General features: G+C 41.7%; 1 protein-coding gene across 2 annotated transcripts in view; it reads right to left on the bottom strand.

The window, feature by feature from the left end:
* WNT5B (Wnt family member 5B) overlaps positions 1 to 15803 on the bottom strand; it is a 141675-nt gene extending 125872 nt beyond the window's left edge. The window contains exon 1 of one of the 2 annotated variants that reach the window (XM_072654124.1): positions 15053 to 15803. Coding sequence is in view for 1 of the 2 variants with exons in the window: in XM_072654125.1 (XP_072510226.1) it covers positions 15053 to 15058 (6 nt within the window). In the remaining variant the exon portion in view is untranslated. The remainder of the gene's footprint in view (positions 1 to 15052) is intronic. The other variant, XM_072654125.1, reaches the window with a different exon arrangement.
* Between the last annotated feature and the right edge of the window lie 4411 nt (positions 15804 to 20214).

The raw sequence follows: 20214 nt of genomic DNA, 5'->3' as shown, positions 1-20214 counted from the left end.
TACATAGGCACTCAATACTGCCCACTAGGATTATTATAATACCTTTTACAGGAAAGAATTAACATATGTTGAGACCTTAAGTTATGTCATGATTGAGATGCCCATATGATCTCCTCTGAGGTATTTAGAAGCTTGTTTAGCTTGTATGTAAATCCATCATTGGTTAACTAGCCGACCTTCCCATTTTAGTTTCCTCATCTGTTACATAGAGAGATTAGACTAGGTGGCCACTGAGATTCCTTCCAATTTTAGAAGATCACATGGAAGATGATCTCATGACCATCACTTTCTTCCCCTTTAAATTCATGTCTCATGCTAGACAAGTCTTCCTTATGTAGAGAACTTGTCAAGTTACTCTTCTGCTCAAAATCTTCTATGACTCCCTACTGACCATCAAGTTAAATTTGTAGTCCCTTACTTGGAACTGGAGGTTCTCTGTTATCTGGTGCCATCTCACCTTTCCTGCCTTTTTTCATACTACTCCCTTCTACAAGCTCTAGGCTTGAGTCAGTTCTTCCCTTAAATGCCCTGTGCTTTACTGTTTTTCTCCGCTTGTTAATGCAATTTTCTGTGTTTATAATAACCTTTTTCTTCTTGTTGTTGTTGAATTCCAACCTATTCTTTAGAGCCCAACTCTAATGTCACTTTCTCCCTTCTCTGACTGCCCCAACTGAACCTCACATAACAATCTATTTTTCATCACTCCAATGAACTGACAAAATACTACTTTTTATTACTGTCATCTACATCCTATCCTACTACTAGGCTGTAAGATTCCTGAGGGCAGAAACCATTTTCTCTAAGCTTATTATCTCCCTCTAATTTCTAGCATAACAGGAGCTTAATATGTCCTAGCTGATACTTTTCTCAAATTTTTATTTTTTTATTCTGAATTTAAGAAATAAAACAATCATTTCCACAGTACAATAGAATAGGGGGAAAAAGACGATGGAACATAAAACTGCAAATCTATTATAGTAGAACTTTCTATTTCTTTTAAATATATAATAAAGCTACCGTGTGTGTGTGTGTGTGTGTGTGTGTGTGTGTGTGTGTGTGTGTGTGTGTGTAAAACCATTCTTACTTCAAACCACAAATACTGGCTGATAATTGAATTGAACTAATTGAACTAATAAGATAATATTTGATAAGTGTCACAAGAAAGGGACTGCAGAGGCAGAATCGATGGCTGGCAGAATGGAAGCCATCTATAGCTCCTCCAAACAGATTTATAAAATGTACCACACTGAATCCTGATGAAGAAATATGAAAAAGGTTTACAGGAAGATCTTTGTCTGGCCCAGAGTAACAGGGAGACACACAGAGAGGTCTACAAACACTGAGGACAGAGTTGAAGTAGGAGCACATGGTGCACAGCACTCTAGCACCCAGCACATCAGCATAAAGGGAGATTCCAGACTCATACTGGAGTACCCCCAGACCCATATAGGAGCACTGCAGTGGAAAGAGGTGTCAAAATGGCAGCTTTTGTGCCCACTACCCAATCCTGGGTCACAAATTCAGAAAGAAGGGAGAAAAGGACAGTGAGTAGCATTGCTTTTTCCAGGTAGGGGGGGCCCTGGTCTTTATATTAAAAAAAAGGGGGGAAGTTCAGAAGCCCGCATCTGCAGTGGTGTGGCTTAGACCACATGTTCAGAGCTGGGTCTCACACTTACAGCATCTAACACAGCCTGCAGAGGAATAGCTGAGGCACGAAACCCAGACCAAAGGAGATCCTATAATTCTTGTATTTTGAACAAAAGAGCTTTCCAGCTGGCTGACTGAAGTGGAATATAGCAGAATTATTCTTGCCCAGACCCAAAACAAAGTCAGGAACTTGCAGAGCTAAGGTCAGGAGGTCAGTGATCACCCCTGAATCAGAGCCTTTAGGAGCACTGATAGCATGCAGTTCTCCAGCTTGTCACTGAGACACTGGAATAACAATAGTACTAAATATCTCCAGAAAGCAGCAACAGGACGAGCCCAGATCTTCCCTTCAGCAGTGTGGCAGAGTCCAGCACTAACATTAAGTCCTAAGTCAGAAAGTAGGATGGAAGAAAATGAGCAAACAAAAAAAAAAAATCATGCCATAATGAGGCATTATGATGGCAGAGATGCTCAAGACACAAACACAAAAGAGAAGAATGACTCTAAAACATCTAGAAGTTAAGCCTCAGAGAAAAACAGTTTGGGCACAAATTTAACTAGAATGCCCAGAGGAGATGAAGCAAGAGTTTTTTTTAAAGAGTTTAAATTTTTTTATGAATGAAATGAGAGTGTTTGAGGAAAACCTGGAAAAAAATGAAAGCTATGGGAGAAAGATTTAGAAAGGGAATTAATAACTTGGCAAAAAATGTATACAAATTTACCCAAGTAACAAACTACCTAAAAATTGGAATAGACCAAGTAGAAGCCAGTGACTCCATGAGCCAATGTGAAATACTAAAACAAAGATAAAAGACTAAAAGAAGATGAAGGTATATAAGGTATCTAATAACAAAAATAACTGACCTGGAAAAAAAGATCAAGAAGGAAATCACTGGACTCTCTGAATATCATAACCAAAAAAAAAAAAAAAAAAGAGCCTAGACATCCTATTTCAAGAAATATTAAAAGAAAACTGCTCAGATTTCTTTGAACCTGAGGACAAAGTGGAAATAGAAAGAATCCACCAGTAATCCATTGAAAGAAATTTTAAAATGAAAACTCCCAGGAACACTAGAGCCAAAATCCAGAGGTTCCAGATCAAAGAAAAAATAATGCAAGCAGCCAGAAAGAAAGAATTCAAGTACTAAGGAACCACAGTCAGTATCACCCACAATTTAGCAGCCACAACTGTTAAGGAGCAGTGAACTTGGAACACAATATTCTAGAAAGCCAAAGATATAGACTTAACAACCAAGAGTAATTTACCCAGTAAAACTGGGTATAATCCTACCAGGGAACTTTAACGAAGTGAAGGACTTCTGAGCATTCCTCATGAAAAGACCAGAGCTGCGGAGAAACTTTGAAGTTCAAAGACAAGAGTGAAGAAATATATAAAAATGAACTGTTGCAAAAGAGCATCATTGCCACCTATGGAGAGCACAAAAAATAGTGTAAATGCAGTAGAAAGGTCCTCGACAGAACCAAGGCTCTTTGCCTCTTTAAGTTATGATGGAACCTTTGTTATTAAGAGGATTCCTAGAATTCTTAAATATTATATTGTTGTCATTCATTTGTCATTCATTCCTGATTTACCCTCTTTCCATATTCATGAAAATTTGTAGCACCTTGGAGGTAATTAGTTTTCCAAATAGATCCCATTCTATGAGAACCTATGTTGCCTTCCTTTCATTGCAAGCATTTATAAATAATAATAAAGCCCTCCACTAACTATCTGTAGAAACTGAAAAGAAAAAGGTTTTTCCTTTTTTGAAAGTAGAAAATTAAATCTTTGGAAAGTGTGCTGGCAATATGGAGTTTTTCCCCATTTCATTTCATAAAAAGAATTCCTGTCTAATCATTGCTATTTGTTTTTTGTTTGCTTCTAAGGTTCATGAGGATATGGACATTTTTTATTCCAATTTCTAACAAATAGCCTTTTCTTTCTCTTGCGTAATAATAATAATTATAAGGTCATATTTTATGGGAAAAAGGTAATAAAAGTTTAATCAGGGAAGACTATGGAAAAGGTGACACTTGAACTGGTTCTTGAAAGATACAGAGGATATCAAAAGGATCTGAGAAATGGAAGAAGCAGTATTACAGGTCAAGGGAAGAAAGTAAGCAAAGGCAGAGAAGGAGTAAAACTTGCGATATAGTAAGGGAACAACATATATAGTTCAGCTTGGCTGGATAGTAGCATATGCCTAGTATGTAATGGAAAGGAAGGCCAGAAAGGCAGTGGCGGCCAGATTGTGGAAGGCTGCGAAAGGAAGGCTGCTGAGGAATTTCTGCAGTACTTTATTAAATATACCACTAAAGGTTTTAATTCACAATCAAAATGTGACTTTACAGAGATTAATCTATATGATGGATTTGCAGAATGGCAAGACCAACTAGAAATAGAAAGTGAAGAGGAAAGCTATTGCAAATGTAGGGGTGAGGAGAGGAAGACAGGAAGTTCTGAATTTATAATTAGTATAAGAGCCAGTGGGTATTTAGAGGGTCAGGTCCGGAGTCAGGAAGAGTTTAAATTCAGAAGCCCGCATCTGCAGTGGTATAGCTCAGACCACATGCTCAGAGCTGGGTCTCTTCCTGATTTCAAATCTGGCGTTAGATACTTACTAGCTGTGTGACCCTGGGCAAGTCACTTAACCCTGTTTGCCTCAGTCTCTTCATCTGTAAAATGAGCTAGAGAAAGAAATGGCAAACCACTCCAGTATCTTTGACAGGAAAACTCCAAATAGGGTCACAAAGAGTCAGACATGATTGAAACAACTGAGCCACAAAATAAGCCCTGGGTTTGCATACTGGCTTTGCTCCTTCCTGGTGACTTCAGACAAGTCACTTAATTTCTCTCGATCTGTTTCCTAATCTATAAAATGAGGAACCACTGATAACCTTTAAAATCTCTTCCAAATCTAAAGCCTTTCACCCTCTGATCTCCCAAGTCTATTCCAGCTGTAAATTTATAAATCCCGATACTGGGTAGAATGTAATAAAAATATCCACTACGGTGGTGACAGTGGGAAAGAAAAGAAAGAGAAAACTATATGAAACTAAAGAGAGTGTTATTAGGGTAAAAATTACTAAAATAAGGTTACTACAAGCAAGATGAATAGGAGAAACACTCCTAAAACTTCTCCAGGCATAGTTTAAAGCAATAGCCCAACAGAACTAGAGCTCATGAAGCAAGAAGAGAGAACCATCACAGGGACAGTCTTTGCCTGGACAGCCCATCTTGATTCATCAGAGGACAGACTTCATTTATAATATGAGTCCATACACAGACATATGGGCAGGGTGGGAGAAAGGGAAATGTAGAGACAGTCAGACAGACAGCCAGAGATAGACAGGGAGGGAGGAAGAGGAAGGGAGAGGGAAAGGGAGAGGGAGGGAGGGAGAGAGAGAGAGAACATAAGAGGGGGAAGAAAGAGAGGAGAGAGGGAGGGACACAGAGAGAGGAAGAAACGGAGAGAAGAAAGAGGAAAAAAGACAGAGTGAGAAAGAGAGAGAGGAAAAAAGAGAGAGGGAGGGAGACAGGAGAAAAAAGGGAGAAAGAAAGAGAGAGAGAGAGAGAGAGAGAGAGAAATGTAGGCTCCAGCATCAAATCCAACATGATGGATAACTGATCATGCATATATGTACTTATTCCCTAATAATGTTGCCCTTTTTAAAAGAATATGAAGAGAAGGGGATGAATGGTATATACTTTGGGGACAAATATGATAGATACATATGTGTGTGCATACATATATATGCATATGTATGTGTGTGTACATATACATACGGCAAAATAAGCTATTCTTATAGGGAAGAAAACCAAACTCCATAAGCATATGGCATTCTTAGTGGGCGAATGCAAGGGTCCCTAATCTCTTTATGAAAAGGAGCTGCTCTTAGCATTTCCACTTCACTCAGAGATCACGAAAAGAGCAGAGCGCTGGATTTCTGACAGAAATGCTCGAGGATGGATTGGGGAATAGTACTGGTACACTACATGGTCAAAAATAACACTTGTTTCATATAACAAACCTTCACTTTTACATAATATTTTTCCTTCAAGAAGCTAAGAGCATTTCATGGCCATCATCTGTTACATAATAATAAAAGCTACCAATTATGTACCACTTTAAGATTTGTAAAACACTTTATTTATGTTATTTCACTTGATTTTCACAACAAGCCTATGAGGAGGGTGCTGTTATTATTGCCAGTTTGTAGATGAGAAAACTGAGGCTGATGGGTCATACAGCTAGTGTCTGAGATAGGATTTAAACTTAGGTTTTCCTGAATTCCAGTCCAACACTCTATCCTTAATACCATTTAAACAGATAAGATCTATATTTTCTGGACATGTATAGTAGACAAACCTAAACATGCTCCAGAGGAGTCCTAAGCTCCAGGAGTGAAATTTCCTGGACAAGGTATAAAATTGGCTTGTTCTAAGTACTTATAAGCATTGTTCTAGTATTAAAGTTCCCATACCTTAAGCTGATCCTGGAGCTTAGTTTTTATTTTTTTAAATAATATTTTATTTTTTCCTGAGTTACATGTTAAACAATTTTTAACATTTTTTGAAGTTCTAAGTTCCAAATTCTATCCATTCCTCTCCTCTCCCCCTTCCACCTTCCTTCCTGCGACTATAAGCAATTCAATATAAGTTCTACATGTGCAACCATGTGAAACATTTCCCTATGAGTCATTTTGTTTAAGACTCAAAAAGAAAGAGAGAAAGAAAGAAAAAAAGGAAAGAAGGAACTAAGGAATGAGGGAAGGAGGGAGGGAGAGAGGAAGAAAGAAAAGTGAAAAATAGTATGCTTCCATCTGTATTCAGACAATAGCAGTTCTTTCTCTGGAGGCATGTAGCATGTTTCTTCCTGAGTCCTTTGGGATGATCTTGGATCATTGTATTGCTGAGAAGAGCTAAGTCATTTACACTTCTTCATCATACAATATTGTTACTATGCTCTCCTGGGTCTGCTCACTTCACTTTGCATCAGTTCATGTAAGTCTTTCCAGTTTTTTCTGAAATCATCCTGCTTGTCATTTCTTGTACTGGAACTTACTCTTTAAAAGGAGACAGAGACCAGTAGGAAGAAGATACTTCCACCCACCGCACAAAGAAAATATCAGAGATAGCACAGCAATAGACAGATCCAGCAGTAAGAGGGAAACAGAGAATCACCCAACAAGGAAACACAGAGTTGAGATGGATTGAGTTCCAAGAAGAAGTCCTGTGCATGCACAAGAGTACACTAGGAAAGAAGGAGCTAAGACCTGTAAGAAAACTACATGGACTCGTCTCTCTGCTGATACTATGAATCATAGGATCCCTGTGGAAAGTCAGTTCATTAGAGGACAAAAATTTCTTGACTTTTTCTTGGTAAAGTCCCTTGTATTTTTGTCATTGTTGGGTTAAACAAAACATGTCGTGCATATACTGCCTTGTTAACTTGTGTGTTTGCATGGGGGTCATTTTTCTATTGGGGCAAACTGAGACAAGAGCCAGATTTTGATGTTCCCAAGAGAAACCCTAAGTTGGATATGAGCCATAGTGATCTGTTTGGAAGTCTCAAAAATTGAATCTGGCCCAGGTGAATCCAGGTGAATTCTGAGCCATTGATTAACGACATTAGGAAACACTACCAGAGGGGAATTCCAGATGCTTGCCTTCAGTTTGCCTTTCACAGAAACCAACTAGCCAAATTCCCTCATCTTACAGATAGAACACTGAAGCCAATAGAGGTTGTGACTTGTTCAATGTCATACAATTAGTGTAGGATTTGAACCCCAGTTCTCTGACTCCAGGGCAGGTGCTCTGTACCACACTACCTTCTATGTATACACTGTCTTCGAACTCTGAATGAAGTGATTTAAGTCTACAGATCTGAAATCAATATAGTCTCTGGAGCCCTTAACACTCATTACCCAAACAGCTCCCAATAGAAACTTCTCAATCAGTTTGTGAAGTTCTTACCTGAAAAAAATGATTTAGGGGACAGACTATCTTATTCCATCCTCCTAGAAAGCAGGGTAGATCTTTTCAAGAACAGAGGGGCAGAAAGCCAGAATTTTTAAACAGGAAAAAAAGATATGAATGCACTGGCCTCATTCATACCTTCGCCTTTCTTCTTACTAAATCCAGCCTAGTTGAAAAAAGCAAAAAAAGGCTCAAAGAATAAGAGGTTCCACACTATCACTATTCAGTGGTAACACAGCACCAACAACGCTGAGATTCAGATATCTGGATTGTTTCTTGGGGTATAAATAAGGTCACTGAGGTGCACTGGTTTAAGCTTCAAGTTTTGCCTCTCTTATCATCCAGCAGAGCCCCAAACAAAGAGGGCAAGGATCAGAAGCGAGCATAATTGTCAGACTTATCTGAGAGGCTTTACTATCATATTCCACTCCCCTCAGGATGACTTTGATCAAATCTCACAACTGAGAATGAATACATGACTATAAAATTACTTAGTGGAGGGGGAGAGGTGGACGGCCGGCACCAGGAGTGAATTTGTTAATTAAAAAAAAAAAACAACCCAGTTCCCTTCAGCTATATCAAGTACTGCTGTCCCTTCAAGAGAATTCAGTAAATCAACTCTTAGCCCCTTTAAGTTAGGCAAGAAGAACCTATAATGCAGACTCCCTTTCAGTACTTAAGGCCACCCTATCTCTCTGAAGCTGCAGAAAGGTTATAAAGCAGACTGGGAACCAAAACTGGGTCCCTCACAGAGGGAAAGAAGGCAGGCACCAACCAGGAGGTCACCCACAGCTATAGACAGAGCTTCATCACAAACCTCAGGATGCTAACTAACCACAGAGGCCCCCAGGCCAGACCAGAAAGTCAGAGCCCAGCTTCTGGAGCTCAACCACAGACCACGGCCTGGAAGAACCAGACTGGAGAAACAGTAACTCTGTGAAAGCATGGAGGAGGGAAGAGCCCTCTCTAGCCCTGAGGAGGGTGGTGGTGGTATATGTAGATGGGGGTGGGGGGACACTCCACCCTCTTGCCCTTTTATTTGCTTGGTTCCTTATCTCCCATCTCTGTTAAACCACTAAGAGGTTTCAGAAACAGAAAGGGTGTGTATGTGTGTGTGTATGTGTGTGTGTGTGTTTGTGTAATATTTAGGATTGCCAAAAATTTCAGGTGGAAGTCACATTAGAGATAATCTAGTACAACCCTGTCATTTTTGTACATGAGGCCTGGAGACAGGGAGTGACTTGCTGAAGGTCACAATCAATGAGAAGAGAATGTGGTATAGTAGGAAGTACCATGCCACCACAAGTGAGTCACTTGTCTTCTCTGAGAGCCTGCTTCTTCTACTGTAAAGCTGGGGATAATACTGTTCTCATGCCTATCTCACAGGGTAGTTTCTAAGGAATCACCATATAGATGTAAGATATCATCCCTAGTGACAGGAGAGGTAAGACCTCTTAGGTCTACTGACTCCCCATCCAAGACTTTTTCAAAACAATGTCCCCAAAACAAAAACTACTAGAGAAAAATTTAGTAGAATAAACTGTGGAATGCACCAAACCAGCAGGTTAAATATCTTCTGGAGTATTAAAAACCTGAGAATAGAAAGATAAGGAAAACACCACTGTTCCTTTAAGGATTGCATGTGTTCTTTCCCAGAAGAGGTAGCCTTCCTATCTGCTTCTACCCACATAGCTCTATTTGGTCAAGATAAATGAAGTTCCAAAGATTGCCATTCTAGTTGGCAGGCTGAGTTGCTGTGAAGGTCTTTCAATTCTTACTTCATTACATTTGGCATTATCAGAGAAAAAGGCCAGGGAAACCTGACCCTGTAGAACTTCAAATTTTCAGGCACAACACATCTGTCTGCAAATTAATCAGGAGGAAGAGGAGTTAAGGAGGGAGACACTGGGGAGGAGAAGATTAAGGAGGAAAAATATCATCTTTAGAAAGTTTAGGAGAAGACTCAGGCATCACAGGGAAACCAAATTGCAAACCACAGTGGCCATGAAATCAGGAAGTGATGCAGAAGCAGCTAGCCTGGTGGTTAAGCAATGAGTGAGTGGGTCAAATAGGGATGGAGGAGGTGGGTGTAGAAGGTTTAAATTTAGTCAGGTCAACATAGGCAGCTCAGAGCTGAAAAAGCTTGGTTCAGAGCAGAGGAATTACCAACTTGAGTTGGTGCCTGGGACTTCAGAAGCAGTTCCAATAGAGCTCCACTGTGAAGAGAAATGTTTGGATTTGTACCAAATTATGTCAGTTTTCAGAGATCCTGCCAATACATTGCTTTCTACAATGGACAAAATGATCTACATTAGTGGAGTGCATGCTCAGACAAGTCAAAAGTGTGACATACGATGATATATGTGGCAGCTAAACTCAACCTTGGGTCTCATTATGAAAAGCACTGTGCCCAAAATCAGGGAGGTAACAATCCCACATTTTAGGAAGGATACATTGATGAGCTGGAGAGTTTTCAGAGGAGGACAAGCAGGGGGTTGAAGGACATTTCATTCATAATGTATAAGGAATGAGAGTCAGTTGAAGGAACCCAAGATATTTTTCTTGGAGAAGGGAAGACTTGAGACAGGGGGGAGGATCTTAATGAAGGAATAGAGAATGTTGATTTTTCTCCAGGGAAAAGAAGGGAAAAGGGTAAAAATAAAAAATGTGACCTTGATGTAAGGAAAAACTTTTTAATTGAAGTGAAGCAGACTATCTTGGGAAGTAATAGAGTCCTTTTCACTGAAAGCCTTCACACAAAAGTTGACTGACCACTTGTTAGGTATAGTAAAGGGGATTTTTGTCAGACAGAGGTTGCCCTTGATGACCTCTGATGTCCATTCCAATTCTAGGATCATGTGAAGTGTCTAGGGCTGCCAGATGGAAGAGGAAATGGACTGTTTACTTGACCACAGAAGGCAGAAGCAGAAGCAAAGAGTGGAAGTAAGAGGAAGGTAGACTTTGGCTCAATAGAGGGACAAAGCGTTGTGGTGGAAAGAAAACACTGGATTTTAAGGTAGGGGACCTGGGTTTGAATCCTATCTCCTACTATCTATGTGATCTTAATTAAGTCACTTCTCTTTAGACTTCAGTTTCCTGATCTATAAAATTAACTGGATGGACTAGATGACCTTAAAGTTCCCTTTCTAGTTCTAAATCTATAATCCTGTGAAGAAAAAGAATCCTAACAATTAAAACTTCCCCAAAAGGCCAAAGGTTGCCTCAAGAGGTATATTTCTACAGGTCTTCAAGGGAAAATTAGATAATCATTTGTCAGGATTATCATAAAAGAGATCCTAGTTAGCAAGTCAGACTAGATAAGCGCTGAGGTTCCTTCCAGTTTTGGGGTTCTAGAAGCCAACATCTTTTCAGTTTCATCACTGTGCTGATCCTCAATCATTCTTGGGTTTCCTGTCCAGAAGGCAAAATCCAATTTGCAGAAATCAAAAGAAACTAAAGATGAGAATTCCTAAGGAAAAAAAAATAAATGCCAAGTAGAGATGGGGAGATGATGCTACACCAAAAAGTGACAGTTCTATATTGTGCCCTCACTACAACCCCTTCCCACAGAGTAAATTTTATATAGCTAAATCTGGGTCGGGGTTTTTTTCTGGGGGAAGGGGTTCATTTTTCCAACTCTTGAGGTCCTATGAGGACCTAATGTTTACACCTCGCCACAAGAAAGACATTATAGCTCCAGAACTATGAACACTGGATTCCTGGATTCAATCCCAGGAGTGATACAATGAATGGTAAAGAAGAAAAATAGCGACCACTTATCTGGGGCTCTGTAAACCATCTCACAAAGCACTTTACATACATTATCTCATTTGATTCTCCCAACAGCCCTGGGCCTGGAGTGGGATAAGTACTTTTTTTTTTTTTAAACAGATGACTAAGTTAAAGCTCAGAAAAGTGAAATGACTTGTCAAGGGGACACAGTCAGTAACGGGTGGAGCCAGATCCTCAGACTCCCAGTTCAAGGCTCTCTCTACTACACTACAGACCTGGAGCCCAGATTTTCTGACCCCAAGTTCAATGGGTAGTTAAGCCCTTTTTAAAAGCAAAAAACAAAAACAAAATCTCTTAAATGGGTTTAGGAAAGTTTTGTTTCACTTGATCGGTTTACGTTTCAGTGATAAAAAATTATAATTCCATGCAAATGTCTACTAATATGTTGTAGATCCAAACTTAGAGGTACTAGACATTGGGGAATCTTAAAAGCAACAGAAATTACTGTCATAATAAATGAATGACTGAATGAATAAAAGAGAAAGGCGGAAGAGAGAGACAGAGAGAAGGAAAGGGAAGGGGGAGAAGGAAAGAGAAAGAGACAAGAATCAGATTAGACTAGTGCTCTTACCCTCTGAACCATGGAAAAAGGAAGTAGACCTGATTGAGGCAGTGGCAGAATGATAACAACGTGAAAACTAAATGACAGGTTTTTTTTTCAGTAGGCATTATCAGAAAGAGTGTGAATTATGCAGGTGAAGAACATTGCTATTTCCTTTTGTAATATATGACTTGCAATAATTTAGCAGTGTCCCTTTAACTTTTGCATGTTAGAAATAGTAGGGGGAAAAGGCCCCCAAAAGGGTTGTTCAATAAGTCAATAAGAGGATACTTTGAGATAATATTACAACCACCAAATGAACTAGGAGACTGGTTTCAAATTCCTGGGCAAACATACACACACACACACACACACACACACACACACACACACACACACAATGATAGCCTGGGAATACAGGAAATCTATGGATGGAAAGAGGCCAGGTTTGGCTCTTGCTCCCGAATGGCAAGCAGACCCCCACAATATTTCCCCCTGAAAACACCCAATTTCTTTAAGTAGCAAAAAGAAAAAAGGACTTGGATTGTGACTTTCAGTAATTTATTGCATATATCATTTCCATATCACCTATAGTCTCTACCTGGTATAAATTTCACCTTCATACTATTAGTGTCCAACACCAATTCTTTCTCTGGGTTTCTCCATTTGACACCTCAATAAAGAGCCGCTATCTCAGTTTATCACCACCCCCTCAATAATTGTACAAACAGATATAGCTTCCCTCAGAGTTGTCTTTTATTGAGATGAGGGATCCTCCCTTTCCCTCTTGCTAGCAATGACCACAAAAACTGCCCATAGATGGACAGCAGAATGGGTGGAATTTTCAAATTGAAGAATACCATCTTTCCATTTCCAACAGTGTTTGTTTGCTGGTAATGCATTGTAGATGAAAGCATGCTTGCATGGGGAAGACTGAGTGTTCAGTAAGTCTGACAGTCAAGTCGTGAATGCTTTAGCCTTCTTAAATTCAATCCCCATGGGCAAGTTAAACCTATGCTCAAAAGTGTGTATGGATGGTTGTGAGCATCTCCCTTTGCAAATGTAGGAAAGAGCACTCAGATTGCTGGCAAATGTATAGGCAGAGGTGGACACACACATTATTTAGTGCTAGCCAAAGAAGGTGGGACACAGTGTGGTTTTGCCCATGCACGTGAGAATGTTGGTATTTATCCAGGAACGTGAAAGTGCACAGCTGTCCCCAGCCTTTTCTGCACCTGCGTCCATAGCATGGAGGAACTGATCATCTCTCCACAGCTCTGTCAAACAGGCACATTCCTCAGGAGATGGAGCAGTTCGGGGGATTGGTAACATGAGCCTGAGCCTCTCTTCTATGTATCAGGTTGAAATTCTGCCCAAGTTGGTAGCAATTGAAAGTAGTTGCAAATGTGGTCTAGGATTCATTGGATGACCTTGGGCAAATCAATTCTCTCCCAGGAGCCCGTTTCCCTCTTGGTAAAATGGATTCATAATTACCTGGGAATTTTCTCCCAGGGTGATAGGGAGAATGAGACTATATAAGAAGTTTGGCATTAGCTAACTATAGGGTTCTTGGCATAGTTCCCCTGAAGTCCCACAGAATGAATGTATTAGAAACACAGGTCATTTCCCACTCCCCTTCTATATGGATGCTGCATATTTTGTAAAGGTGTAGGGAAGTGGGAAGCAAATAGAGAAAACTTGAATCCCATATTCAAGGTTCCTTGGGTTTGAGCAGGAATTCAGTTTCCAAACTAGTGGAACTATAAAAAAAAAAAACAAAACCAGATATATTCTTCTTTCCTATCTTGATGATGCTATGCACAAGCAAAGAATGGTAGCTAAAGTTTAAAGAAGCTATTGAAAAACCTGTGCACAGGTTCAATGGACCTCTGCACGATCTGCCTTCCATGCCTGGAAGACTCTCTCTCCTCTTGGAATTCTGCCTCTTAGAATCTCAAGGACTACCTTGGGCAGTATACCTTTTCTGATTGGTGCTAATCTCTCCAGGGTTCTTCTCTCCAGGGTTACCTTGTATCTACTGTGTATGCATGTAGCTTGTACACACACACACACACACACACACACATACACACACATTTTCTCTCTCACACACTCCCACATGTAAGATCCTTGAGACCAGAAACTGTCTTGTTTTTATTTTTTATCCCCAATAATAAACTTAGTGCCTGGAACATATATGCAATAAGTCCCTAAAAATTGCTTGTAGATTGACGGATGGTAAGGCTAACGTTTTCTCCAGTCAGTTTGGAAGTGCTGGTAATCGTGAAGCCAATTCTTTCAATTAGTGTGCCAGACCCAGGTAGCAGACCCATGGCAAGCAACCCCGTTATTGCCTAGGAGCAAGCTAGGTCAGCATCGGGCATAAGAGAGCCCCAAGTGAAACTCCAGAGCAACCCAAGTGGGAGGGAGTCCTTAGTAGGCTAGTGGCTGGCTGGCTGGGAAACCTTATCCCCTACCTGACTATTCCACGAGTTAGTATGCTCTCGAACATTACAACAAAGCTAAATAAAGCCAGCAGGCAGGGCCAGAGAGGGAGGGAGCTTTTCCCCTCTCCCACCCAGGCAGCTCCGTCCAGCTTTGTCTCTTAGATGAGTCTAGGATAGAGCAGATAGACTTTCTCGCCCTCTTTGCTACCCCCACCCCAAATCTATCATCCCCCACCCTACAGAGTTTGGGGTTTAACTGGCCTGCTGACCAGGGCTCGCTGATCCATACGACAAAGCCTCACTCCTAAAGAACGCCCGAGCTCACGGAGCCGCTAGAGTTCTGCTCACTTTCCCCCTTTTCCATGACCACGTCCTTAGAGAAAGACAGCCCTGTATTCTAAAGGTACAAAGTGAGCAAAAAGGCTGGACTTCAGATAGAAGGCACCCTCCCTCCCTCCCACCCTAGCCCCAACTGAACTGCGGTGGGGGTGGAAGGGGGGGCGGCGGCGGCGCGGAGGGGGCAGAAACCTTTGTAAAAGCAGCAGTTTGGGGAAGTTTAGCAAAGGGAGGACGCCTGTTGCTTTTCCTTCATGCCCTCCTCCCATCCTCTCTTTCCCAAAGCTGGAAGCCCCGCCGAGCTCTTACCTGCATGTCCGGCTCCGTCCTCTCGAGGCTCGCAAGGTTCCCCTCCCCCCCTCGGAAAGGCTCCTTCCTCCAGCCCGGGTGGCAGTAGGGGGTAAGGGGGTGGGGGATCTCTGTCCCCACCCCCTCTGAAGCAGGCGGCAGAGACAGGCAGCAGATACCCCACTCACTGCCCCAGCTGGGCCAGGAAGGGGGCCACTGAGCACAGCACCCCCCCAACTCCCTCGCTCACTGCTCCGCCCGGTCCGCCTCCCGCCGCGCAGAACTCCTCATCCGAAACCCGGGAACTGGGGGAGGTCTGCGAAGCAGGCGTGCACGATCGCGCCCGCTCCGAGGAACCCAGGCACCCCCAGACCGCCCTGGAGCCTCCCGTGGCTCTGTTGGCTGGGGCAGGGGGCTGGCGACCCCCGACCCCCGACTGTGTCCGTTCGCGGTGGAGGGAGGTTAGACAGGGAAAGCCCGCGCTCTTTTCCGTCCGGAGGGACGCGACCCTGCCCCGGTGGGACCCCCGAAGTCGGCCCACTCGGAGAGAAGGAGGGGGGCGTGCGAGAGGGCGGGCTCCGAGCTCTGAAGCCTGGCGAGGCGAGGGAAAGCGGTCGGAAGCGCCACGAGTCCCGGCCGCCGAGGTCCCTGCCGCCGGTGGGCAGATCGAGAGGCTACCCTTTGGTGGCCGCGGGAGGATGGAAGGATGGCAGCAGCGTGCGGCGGCCGCGGAGAGCTGGGGCCCGAGCTGGGCCAGAGGATCCCAGGGGCTCCAGCCTCCTCCGCCCCGCCTCCCACACGCCTCCTCCCCGCCCCCCGCCAGTCCCTACCCAGCCCCCGACTGCCTCGGTTCCGACCCCTCACTTCCAGACTCTGGGAAGACCCCCTCCTGGAGCCCGCAACACCGGCTCCAAGATCGTGAACTTCCGCACCTGCCTCAGTGGGAGCTGCCTGTCGGTCAGAGGCACCGCGGCCACAAGTCCCACCTTTCTATCTGACTTCCATGCAGTTACATTGCAGTTCTCAGTTCCAGGAATTACTTGTGCAGAGCACCCCAACCCCTTACTCCAAAACAGCCTGCCTTCCAAGCAGACTTTGTGGACTCTTCCAGTGCAGGAAGCCCCAGCGCATGCAAAGCCTAGCCCCTGGGGTCCCTTTGAGCTTCCTGGGCCCTTCTTCTGTGGAGTCCTAGCAGGAGCCCCACCTGCAGTTCTTAGGGCTCGGAGAAGATAAGAGAGCAAGGACAGGGCTGGACAGGTCTCCAGGGCAGGAGGCAAAGGCCAAAGTTAAGAGACTCCAGAGAAAGATAACACTAGACCACACTAAAGTTTATAATAATAATGTTTCAACGTTCTTTCATAAAGCTTTCCCAAGTCCCCTGTTACAAAATTTCTCTTTGTTCTTCCAGTCTTGATGAGTTGAATAGGGCTGCAATTACTTTCCTGACTTTATGAGCAGGGTAACTAAGATGGAAATGTAAGCACCTATCCCACACAACGAAATAGTCCCTAGAAGGAAAGAGAATTCTATTTTCTGGACTTAACTTAGTGGTCTACATGTTTACTAAGCACTCAAGAGATGGATGGATGGATAGATAGATAGATAGATAGATAGATAGATAGATAGATAGATAGATAGATAGATAAACAGATAGGATACACATATACATATATACATATATGTATATATACACAAATATACATACACACATTTTACACATACCCATATGTATACACACACACATATTTTAAGGTTAAAAAATGTTTTCCAATCAGTTTTTTATGTGACCTTCCTTACCCAACATATTCTCTCCTCTCCTTCTCAAAGAGCCATCCTTAATAGTGGAGGGGGAAAGACTGGGGGAAGGGGAGAGAACAGTTCAGTGGAACTAGCCAATACACTGAAAAAGCAGACATTGTATATGCAGCATTGCAGCATGCAGTATTTCATACCTAGAATTCTCAACCTCTACAAAGAAAGAAAGGAGGTGCATCCTCATATCTCCTTTAAGGGCCCAAGTTTGGTCATAGTAATTTTATGTCATTCCGTTTCTATGATTTTGTTGTCCTTCTCCCTTACACTGTCATAGTCGTTGTGCATATATGTTTTTCTTTTTGTTGCTTACTTCACTTTGCATCAGTTCATATAAGGTTTCCCATGTTTCTCCGTATTTATATTCATAATTTCTTACGATACAACAATATTCCATTATATTAATGTACCCACAGTTTGTGGGACTACTTCTCAACCAAGAGGCACCCACTTTGTTTTCAGTTCTTTCCTACTACCAAAAAAGATGTTGCTATAAATACTTTGGTTTATGTGAGGACCCTTCTTTTTATCACTTACTTCCTTATGGTATAAGTCTAGCAGCAGGATTTCTGGGTCAGAGGGTATTGGTCTAAAGGGTCAAAGTGCTTTTAAATACATGAAATCTCACAATGCCTTTCTGTTAGAAGGCACAAGAGAACGATGTGACTCAGCCATGTTATCTCCAGGAGCTGTGCTCCAAATTCCAAGACATTTGGGGGCTAATAGTAAGCCCACAGACAGTCATGTCAGACAGACGTGTCAACTTATGCAAAGCACTTTGGTGTTGTGTGTTTAGAGAGAGGAATAAAGGGGGTTAGCACCTCTAAAGAAACTGCTGTTTCGATGCTATATGAAGGATGGACAAGGAGGCTACAATAATCAGAGGAATTGCCTTTTCTTAATTAGTAACCCAGTGCGGTAACACTTCTAAGTAATAGCTCCTTTCAGGGAGGGTAGGGGTGTCAAGAAAAAAGATGGAACTAAATCAAAAAGCCCCATCATGGTTAGGAAATAAGTGTCCATTTTCCTCTGGACTTCACAATAAGCAAGATAACAACTGTTTTAGCAAATGCCAACTAATTAGAGGGAAAGGCTCATTTAGAATTACACTATTGGTAGAGTAACACATATAAGGCTTTTCTCATCCTGGAGTAAATGGGGTTTATGAGGCATTTTCACGACTTTAACTGCTTGACCTATTGTCCCTGAGGCCACTATTATCAGTACAAGTCAAGGCTCCCTTCTTCAGAGAGAGGATGGCAGGAAAATTATTTTTATAGGAAGTAAGAAGCCTTAGATCCAGTTTGCTTTATCAAACTTGACAATAATATAACAACTCCACTGAAGTCCTCTTCCTATGTTTTAATCATGTCATGAAGGCAACACTGTGTTCTCCAAGGCTATGCTTATAGAGCTCTAGCTCTGGCAGGCCCTTCCAAGCTAAAAAGACAGACAAGTAAGCTAAGTTCAGAGGAGCTCCAACCAGATTGGTCACAGGATAATCCATTCTGGGGTTACAGCAAGTCTTGAAGACAGTCTGAAGTACCAAAGTATGTAATAATAACTCAAATAATATATGAAAATTTTAAAAAATGTTTTCCTCACAGCAGTTGGGTGAGAGAGGTATATTGGGAATATGGGTGGAGAAGGGAATCTGGAACTATAACTTCATTGGCATAGGGAACTTCCGGCTAGGAAACACCTACCAATACAAATCAGCAACTCCTCTCCAACTTATGGTTTCAGAGGATTGCTTGTACTAAGTTCAGTGATGTACCCAGAACCAACATGCATTACCTAGCCAGATTTTTCTCACTCCCAGGTTTTCTCTATATTCATCTCTCCTGGTAGGGAATAGAATAGAATATGGTATGATATGATACAGTATAATGTGACATAATATATTTGTATTATTATCCTATTTTACAGACAAGAAAACTGAGGCTGAAAATAACTGATTTGTTCATGGTCTCATGGCTAAGAAATAGGAAACAGAGGAGGAGGTCTTCTGACTCAGAATCCTGTGCTTTCTGCTATATTCTTTTTTTCTTTTCCTTTTCCTTCTTCTTCTTCTTCTTCTTCTTCTTCAATGTTAGGGTTCTTTTGATGGTTGTGGGAGTGAGGGGAAGGCAGTGATTCCCACAGAACTCTGATCTGTCAAGAAAAGACAAAGATAATTTTGGCAGGATGGATTTGCAGCAGGGCAGAAATAAACTTTGGCCCTGTCTTGAATTAGAGGACCAGGGACTCTGATTGATGTCACCATAGGACATGAGTTTCTCCTATAAGCGCCCTCTGGGATGAATCAAAACTCTGTGGCCTAAGTGAGGGAAGTTGTAGTATTCATAGGAAGAGAGTTTGTGGTTGAGTAGCCAGGAAGAAACAGATGAGACATGACCCAAATTCCCAAGGGAAGTGGTGAGAACCTCATTGTCTGAGTCACTGAAAGTACTAAAGAATTTCCTGTGGGGAAGACGTCTACACCAGTCACTAGGATTTGAAGTCCACTGGAATGTATCTTCTCTGTGGTTCTCAGGTAGGTTGTCTTCTTCCTTCACCCTTTAAATAAAATACACCCTGATAGATGGCTTAAATAAGATCTGGGCATGGAGCAATTTTCATTTCTTCTTTACTTCTATACTTCAATACAAAAACATGCATGAAGGAGTACAGGGGAAAATATTTTTCAAAACATGGTTCAGGAATAAAAAATGATAGAGGGCGAAGGTTAGCAGAATACAGAGAAGTCTTACACATTATATGTAGTGAATATTTTCTTCAAGAATAGAGCCAGCAATTATTGGACATATTGAGCACTGAATAACACCATGAGAAATTAAATTGATTATATAGTAACAAATAAAAAATACTAATGGGAATCATTTCCAAATTAGCTGTTCACAGACAGATCATTTCCCGGTTAATGCAAAGATCAAAATCAATACTAAATACAAAAGAAAAAAATGAAAAGATATGTTGAATTGAGACAACTCCACCTGACAAATAAATTATTGATACTGAAAAATGGGAAATGGAAGAAAGAACAGGTAATTGACATACCAGCTGCCCTCATTTCAGAAGTCTAACTGATGAAGAGCAATCATAACAAGGAGATTGACAAAGCCTAGAAATCTCTTTAATTGCCAGATATTTAATCTTCTTAACATGTCAAGAGGAGATCTATAACAACCACAAGAAACACCAGTTTAATAAAAAGAGCTCATTTGTAAAAATCTAACAGAGGATGAAGATGGAAGATAAGTGATCAACATTGCCTCATAAAAGAGTGAGAAGCAATAGAAGGAAAAACAAGTCTATAGAGAAATCGAATTGATTTAGATCATTCCTAGAGAATTTTAGTATGAAAGTAG

Source organism: Notamacropus eugenii, chromosome 3 (assembly GCF_028372415.1).
Source record: "Notamacropus eugenii isolate mMacEug1 chromosome 3, mMacEug1.pri_v2, whole genome shotgun sequence".
Classification (NCBI taxonomy): domain Eukaryota; kingdom Metazoa; phylum Chordata; class Mammalia; order Diprotodontia; family Macropodidae; genus Notamacropus; species Notamacropus eugenii.
This window is presented reverse-complemented; position numbering and strand designations above follow the sequence as displayed.